Source organism: Falco cherrug, chromosome 2, assembly GCF_023634085.1.
Source record: "Falco cherrug isolate bFalChe1 chromosome 2, bFalChe1.pri, whole genome shotgun sequence".
Taxonomy (NCBI): Eukaryota; Metazoa; Chordata; class Aves; order Falconiformes; family Falconidae; genus Falco; species Falco cherrug.
The window spans coordinates 47729898-47738307 of NC_073698.1; the positions used below are offsets into that span (position 1 = coordinate 47729898).

Here is an 8410-nt window from a genome sequence, read left to right on the forward strand (position 1 = left end):
CAGCCTCCTTGACTGCTACACTGCTCAGCCATACTGCAGTTTTCCAGTTTCACCTTCAGTTTTCCTTAGAGAGATCTTCCTTGACTGAAACATAAGTCACTGAAAAGACAGGGCTCTCCTTCAGTATTATCAAGTTCATCAATACAGCCAAAAGACTGGATTTACTTTCTACCAAAATCAGTGGGGTTTTGGGTTTCTGAAATATAGTCTAAAGGTCAAAGGTTCTCCCCAGAAATGGACTATTGGATCATTCTCATGTTTGTTTTCAATCAGCAAGGCTAACCCAGGACAGTTTAGGCAGAAGCACCTGTCTAATTGAAGAATCACATTCAGTGAATGGAAGCGCATGGTGGTTACCAACCCCTTCAAGAACAAAATTTCTAAAAAAAAAAAAAAAAAACCAAACCAAAAATCTGTTTATCAGCAGCCAAGTAAAATCTCACATACATGCCTCAACACTCGGTCACAGTATACTGATGCGCTTTAAATATGGACAAATTACTCATACAACATAAGCCACCTTCTTCCTGGCAAATTCCTCTCCTAAGGCTAAATATATACTGCTTGTCTTTGTGTACCAAAGTATCCAGCCAGCTGATGCAGAGAGAAAAGAACACTAGCTTACATTTTTCGCTAGAGAGGTAAGGAAAAAAAAAAGAACAAGGCCCATGTATCAGCGATTTTTGTTTTGCAAGCTAGTCAGGACCTGCACTTTTTAATTCCACTTGATGATTGATAACCAATTCACACAAACACACAGTGTAAGATTTTTGAGTACTACAGACTTATGTAAAATAGACCAAATAGCAGATCACAGATGAAAATTAAGGGGCAAAAAGATGTAACATTTACCCAATGCTCTGGTTTTCAACTTTTAGTGAGCTTTTAATTTATTAGTTATAACTTGTTTTTGTTGGAGAGGGTTCAGAAAAGGCTGTGAGATTTTTCTAAGCGTCAGCTTAAAAATACTTACAACTATTTCTTAAATGCCAGCTTAAGAAATGTATAAATAAAATCCAACATTAAGACCTCTAAACTTGGAGAGACATGCTCAGAACAGGAAATGATAGTTTGTTAATAAAGAAAGGTAAATCATTCTCCAGTCTTCCGGTGGGAAACTTGGCAGCGAAAGGATTTTGACCTCAGTGGAAGGTAACTGTCACAAATGACAAATCAAGCAACTTTCTTCTTAGAAGTGGGGCAAATGTTTGACATAAGGCTGGACTGCAGTCAGATCTATCATTCCCTGTGGCATATTCTTCTACTTTTAACAAATAATCCTGCAAGCTTTTTGCACTGACCATATTAATTTTCTTCTTTTTTTCCTCTCTCTCTCTCCCCGAGTAAAGCTGTGCAAGCCTAACATTTTTTGTAAACGATTACTTATTTCCTATTTGAAGCACAAAAGCTCATCACTTATAGAATAGGTCAAGCTTTCAATGCCTATTAGTCCCAGTCTGGAATGAATTAATGCATTTTCCTATGTTCATTTTCCTCTTCTGTTGTAGAAACAGTATTTGGGACCTTTGTGCAAAGGAAGGAAGCAAAAATCCTGTATTATTTTCAGGTAAATTAGTAAACAACAACAAAAAAAGATACTTAAAAATTCTATTTTCGTATTAGACTCACTGTGACTGTATCACTGTAAAGTTTACAATTAGAAGTACCAGTTCTCCCAACTCAGAACAGTAAGTGGGAGGAAAAAATGACAAGTAGCCCAGTTTAATTTCAAACGTTAATATATTTTCTATTTTATAGTGAACATATGCATCGTTCACCCCTTATTTGCAGCAACTATGACGTCCTCATAAAAAGGGGTGACATTTGTAAGATGCCTCTTAAAATAAATATTTCTTTTTATAAAATAATAAAACTTCAAATAAATATTCTTTACACTAAACAATATGTTGAAAAAATTAGAAAATAAAGGCTGAATTTTACTGTAACTGTACAATATACATGAAGTCCAAAGGGAAATCAGAGTCTTGTAATAGAAGGTTTCCGTAAGACAAAATACAATCTAAAAACATACTGATTGATTCACATTCTTCCGAATGTACAACATATTAGTATAATATTTTGTGACTGTGCCATGCCTTATGACACCACGTATTTTTCACAGTTGAAAATATTATTGTATATACAAAAATATAGCACATTATCTCTGGCAGAAAACAATGAAAAAAAAGGAGTCATTTGCTAATTTACAAATTTTGCAAGTACTATTCACAAACAATTGAGTTGCCTAGGAGTGTCTGTGTTGCTTTAGCTTATGCAATATGTGGGTCACAATGTACTGCATCCCTTTTTTTTTTCTGTATGCCACTAGCTGGATTCTAACAAGCGTATCAGTTAAGATGGCACACACACAGAAAAGCATTTCACTGCAAACAGCAAAGTATACCCCCAACCTTTCTACTACAGTCCCAAGACCATAGCTGCTTAGTTGGTTGCATATGTACGTTAAAATAATCTTTGTTACTTTAGTATTTCTGACTAGTGATGCTATGTTGGCTTTTCAAAGTTCCTGGGGGGGACGCTGGGAACTTTGCAGCAAACGGTGTTGGAGTGTTTACAGCGGCATCCAGGCCGATTTACCCGGTCGTAACAGCCCTGGCACAACTTAAGGCAACCCTTGGCTGGTAGGTAACACCACAAGCAAGGCAGAAAGAGGGACACCACACCCATGGCGGACCACCTAGTGCAGCAATGCGACTGACTGCAGGAGCAGGGGTTGTCAGCACAGTTGTCCTCGTCATCGTTGGAGCAGTGATAGAAGAGGCCCTTCACGCAGCAAACGCAAGTCCCGTAATCAACCACGTTCTGGGCTGAGCAAAGACACTGCTTGTCACAGATCCAACATGATGGAAGGGTCCTTGGATAAGTGCACTCCTTACACTTACACTTCCCACAGTCCTCACACCTGTAGCTGTGCGCTCCCAAGTCTTCTTTGCTCAGTGGCTTCAGCTCACTTGACTTGAGCTCAGACTTGGGCTGCATTCGGACTATCCCGTCAGCAACTGGCCCCGAGGATGAACCTAGAAGTCTCTGTTCAGATGAATTACTGCTTGTACTTGTCCTTGTACTGCTCCGCGAACCTGTGCTGACTGTACTGATGGATCGGGACAGAGGTGCCCGAGGAGGGGCGTGTGTTTGTGCATGCTGAATCCGGCTAAAATGACGATGCTCGGGCAAGCCATGGGGCCTTTCATTTTTGGATTGGGTTGCTAGTCGAGGAGTGGACTTGACCCCTGGCCGTGGAGCCACCGTAGGCCCCTCCGTATACTCATTTGTGTTTCGGATGGCTCTGATCTGGTCCAGCGACAAGACATGAACCTGCTGCATCAGGACATCCCGCAGGTCAGGCTCCCCGTGCGGTCTCCCACTGTCACGCCGAGCTTGTAGCAAGGCCTGCGACCCGCTGCCGTGCTGAGCTCTCGTCTCCATCGGTGCCCGGAAGCGTGCTCACCCCAGCAGGCTTAGAACACATCTGAAATCCTGGAGCGACAAAGAGAGGATTCACTATTGCAACACATTTCATTGCTCTCTCCAGCAGCCTTTCAAGGCTGCAGGATACTACAGCACAGCACACAATCTAGTAATGCATCAGCCATTAAAAAAAAAGGAGTCACATCTGGGGCGGAGCGCGGGTGCTGGTCAGCTGCATGCACTTCCCCTGCCCTCTCCTGCCTACTCCGGTGGACACCTTAAAGGGATTCTGTTCTAGGTCCACACATCTTAACTCGTGGCTCTAGAAAGTCTAGGTATTGCGCCTGCTAGCTAAGACTTCCCAGGCCATCTTCTGGCTAGACCATGGCCTTCAAAGTGATTACACTTCAGCACTTGAAGTGACTTGAAGTGACTCTTCTTTTCACATCAGGCTATTGAAAACCTTAGATACATATATAAAAAAAAAAAAAAAAAAGCCAGCAAGTATTTAGCAAGTGTAATGTGACCAGCTGATGACAGACATATAATTCTCCAATTCTGTTTAAAACTGGATAATATTTTGGTAGGCTAGTCTCTTTACACATTAAACTTTATATGATGTAAATAGGAAATTTTAGTTTAATACCAATAGTCACAAGAAAAACACTAAATAGCAGTAAAATGTTTGAGGTTAGACATTAAATGAGTTAGTGCTACCAAAAACTTCAGCAGCACAAGTAAAAATATCTCTCTCCAGTATTTTAGTTGTGTGTCACACTTGTGTACACCACTGCAATTGTTATTTTAAGGCTCAATGCTACAAAAGCAATGATGCCATAGTTTTATTTTTTTAAAAGGTGAAAAATTCCACAGACTACATTTCAAATTGTAAATATTACCAAAAGTAGCTTGTGGGACAGAGGCATGCATAATATAATCAAACAGTGACAGCATCCAAGAAGTCTACTTGATTGCAAATATTACTTTAAAGGATCATTAACTACAAAGCAGAAACGCAGACTTAATTTAAATGGAAACTCAGTAAAAGACCCAGAAGATGAGAACTTGTAAATAACTAACTTCCACAGTCAGATACACAAGTTTCAGGTACTGCCCTCTAAATTACTTAGTATTTGGTTTGCCCTTATCATATCTTAAAGTGGTTCCAAAATCCAATTACCTATACAAAAATCCAGAACAATATTTTACAATTAAAACCCAAGCAGGAACCAAGCTTCTTACAAGGACCACACAATGTCTTCTATTATACCTAGAAAGAGCACCACAGTGTTACTCTGTACACACCAGTTACCAACAATAATACTATACCGCAGTATAATAAAATATAGCCAAACAGTTTAACAATGAATATCTCAAGACACTGTCTTTATTCTAACAGCAGTGGAAAACATTTAACCTTTTAACTCCTGGCTTCCTCCCCTCAAGTGCTTTCTGTTTTTAAGAAAAAAAACCCTAAATTTTGAGAGTGACCACCTACTTTAGATATTGCCAAATCCTGGTTTGGACACAGACTGTATGTCATGCTAGCCCCCCGCCCCCCAAAAAAATAAAAAATAAAATAAATCTGTCAAATTTATCTTGAAGCACTGCTTCTGTTTTCTTCAAGTTTAAACCTTTGTCATACAAGTTTCAAACAACAGCCTAAGCAGACATTTCCTCATCTGAAACTATATGGAGATATAAGCTAATAGAAATTAAAGTATTTTCCCCATCCTTGAGAGGAACTATCAGCCCTATCTGCCCTCCACGTCCAGGTTCTAGCCGGGCTCGGCCAGCCGAGAAGGTAGGCTGAACCAAACCCTGTCTTCTCCAGAGATGACAACCCGGCGCAAAAGCAGAGCTGACTCTGACCTGCAGGCGCTTAAGACGACAGCGGTGGCGGTGGCGGAGCCCCCCTCGGACGCCAAGGTGGGCGCTGGAGGAGAAGCCCCCGCGCTCCGCTCCCGTCCCCGCTACAGCTGCACCCGGCGCGGAGGGGCGCGCAGCAGGTGGGAGGCGCGGCCCCTCGCCTGCCGGAGCGCGGCCGCAGGCGCCGCCGGCAGCCCCGCAAGTGCAGACAACCTGGAGATAACCAGGAGACATCCTCTGGGCTGGGAGGTGGGAGGGGGCTGCTGCAGCCGCCTTATCAGGAAAGTCAAACCCATGTTTCCTTTTAACTCTTCCCCCCTGCCCTCCCCCGAGAGATGCTAAAGAAGCCTTCCCCTCCCGGGTAATGAGAGGCGCCCCGCAGACGGTCTGTGACAACACCTCGGGGACAGTTGGGCAAAAGGCAGATTACCCCCCCTCGCCCTGCCGTAAGCACCCATTCAGCTTCACAAAGCCAGCCGCTGGAAAAGCTCCTCTTATTTTACGCATATTCTGCAAACTGCCGGACCTTCAGTCCGCCCCAGCCCGGAGGGACCCAGAAGGCACTTTCAGCGGGCCATCGGTCCGAGTCGGGCGAAAGTCCTTTTTCTCCCCCCGACAGATCCGCTAACAGGGCAAGATGCAAACCTCCGGCATTTATTTGCAAACATACATTCGCCTGAACATTCTTACGGGAAAGCACGTCTTCCCCTCCTCTGATCTAGCACTTCTCCCCTTCCCATCCACCAAGAGCAGAGCAGCAGCATTTGCCTTTTTGTGTGTGCATGTGTGATAACACGATTCCCCACTTCCAAAAGCCAAAGTCCACTCTCGCAGAGCTCAAGTGCCATGATAGCTAACTTTTCCTAGCTGGGATTGGCAAAAGGGCGAGCAAGGGGGCCGGGTTTCGCGTTCGGCACATTTGGGGAAGTTTAAAACGCAAGGGGCTTCTTGCGTGCTGTGGAAAAAAGCCCGTGTCTCGCTGGCTGGGAGAAGGCGAGCCTAAGGGGGAGAAGTCCTCTGCTCTTGAATTTCTGTTTTGTGTCCGAAGCCTGTGCAAGGCACCCCCACCCCCATCCCCACCGCACACACACCAACCACCTCCTCCTCTTTCAAAGTGCTTTGAAACCCCCATTAAGGGCCGAGTGTGTGATCAGACTATGGATTAGGGCAAAAGGGACTTTACCATCGGGGTGGGGCAAACTGACACACAAATAGCTTGCTGAAAACACCAGCAGCTTTTTTTTCTTTTCCCTTTTTTTTGGGGGGGGTGGGTGGGGTGTGTGTGTGTGGGGGGGGGGTGTTACAAAGTAAACCCACCAAAGGGAGGGGGAGGGAAAAGCAAAAATCACGGCTTTCCTTCCTTTCCATACCTGCCCTCTGCATTGAAGAACCTGGGGAAGAACTTTGCTCGTCTTATGAATCGAGTTAATTTCACCACACGAGAAATACTTATGTGTATGCGCGCGCGCACACACACACACACACACACACACACACACACTTGTACCAGACGTGCACTCGCTTCCGAATTGCACGGATCTCCCGACGCCACCACAGACGGGCGTAAATCACGCACCGAAGGGCGAGTTGCTCGCTCTCCCCCTGGACAGTACAAACCGCCCCGGCGCTCGCCAGCCCCGCAGCGCCCTCCTGCACCTCCCCTGGGGCTCGTCCGACACCCACGCGTGCCCGGCCAGGCAGGGGCGCGCAGCACCGCCCGCGCCGGCTCCCCGCAGCAGCAGAACACGCTGCAGCCTGCGTGCCCGTGTCTGCGTGTGTGTGTCGGTCTGCGTGTGCCCCCGACCTGCCCGCAGCCCCCGCGGGCATGCCCGCCGGCCCGCTCAGCCCTCCGCCCCCCAGCGCAGCCTTCCGCGCCCCCGAGGCACCCCAGCGGGGCGCAAACGCGGCGCAGCCCCCAAATGCCAGCGGAGCTATCCCCCCCCTCCGCCCCCCGGAGAGAAACCGCTCCGAAATCCCACCTCCGGCTCCTCTCTGAGAAAGGAAGGAGCGGGGAAAGGGGAAGAGGGAGAACCTGTACGAATGGAAAAGGGATCGGCCTCAAACATTTCCACGAGTTTTCTTGGAGTAACCAAGGGGGGTGGGGGGTGGGTGTACTGAAAAGCTTGTTTTGCAAAGAAGGAAAAGGCTCTCACCGTGATCGCGGCGCTGCACCAAACCCCTCTCTCTCTTGTATTTTCTTCTTCCTGCGGTTTGCAAATAAATCCAGCCCTAAAGCAAAAAAAAATTCTTTTCCAAACTCTGCTTTAGTCCAACTTGCAAATTAGAGTAAGAATGATCACCATGTAAAAAAGTCCAGAGCAAAGTTAGGTCCCTCTCCCCAGACAGATTATAAATACGTGTGTGCGCGTATATACTATAATAATAATTAAAACACCTCTCCGGATCGGGGTGGGTTTTCCTTGCTCCTAAAAAGAAAACACTCAGTCTCTCTCACACACACTTTCCTTTTTTTTCCTCAATGAACAGGAGGCCGAATCGCCAATACCAAGTCACTTTTTTTGTTGTTGTTGCAAATGATCAAGAGCAAGGGGAAAGCCAAAGAAAACAAAATAAAGTGGATCTAAAATAAAATCCCAGAGCTTTCTTCCACTGAGCTCCTCCAAAAAAGCAGCTTGTGCAATGTAGCCGTTCTGCTGCTTGCTGCAAGCTCCTCTCCCCTCTCTCCCTCTAGCTTTCTCGCTCCCTCTGCGAGCGTGTGTGTGTTGCAGGCAGCTCTGTGGTTTGCGATCGGGGGGGGGGGGGGGGGGATGTTTTGGGAGCGCAGCGGATTTGTGGTGGTGGTTGTTGTGTGTTTGGAGGAGGAGGAGGAGGAAGATTTGAGATCTGAGCTGTAGGGGCTCGCCGTTTTTCTGCTCGCTCGCTCTCTCCCTCTCTCTCTTTTTCTTTCCGGAGGAGGTAGGGTGATCTCTCTGCAAAAGCAGCAGTAAATGGCGTCATGTGGATCTGAGGAGGAACAGAGCAGTTGTTGTCCCAGAGGATATATCGCATCCGGTCCCAGCTCATTGGCTCTGCGGGGCTACATTCACTGGCGCTCCCAGCGCCCTGCCAGCACTCCGAGCTGCGGGAGGCTTTCAAAAGGGTAGCGCCGCCG

At 46.3% G+C, this 8410-nt stretch overlaps 1 protein-coding gene across 2 annotated transcripts; it reads right to left on the reverse strand.

The window, feature by feature from the left end:
* Window positions 1-1721: 1721 nt before the first annotated feature.
* Window positions 1722-8059, reverse strand: SPRY2 (sprouty RTK signaling antagonist 2). Of its 2 annotated transcripts, none has more exons than XM_005436204.3 (2): window positions 7452-8059; window positions 1722-3498 (listed from the first exon to the last, which is right to left on the reverse strand). In XM_005436204.3, exon 2 carries the CDS (start codon window positions 3445-3447, stop codon window positions 2506-2508), a length of 942 nt encoding a protein of 313 aa, XP_005436261.1. In that variant the 5' UTR covers window positions 3448-3498; window positions 7452-8059; the 3' UTR covers window positions 1722-2505. The 2 variants fall into 2 exon arrangements, with proteins under 2 accessions (XP_005436261.1, XP_027656885.1); XM_027801084.2 differs by lacking the exon at window positions 7452-8059 and adding an exon at window positions 5302-6502.
* Between the last annotated feature and the right edge of the window lie 351 nt (window positions 8060-8410).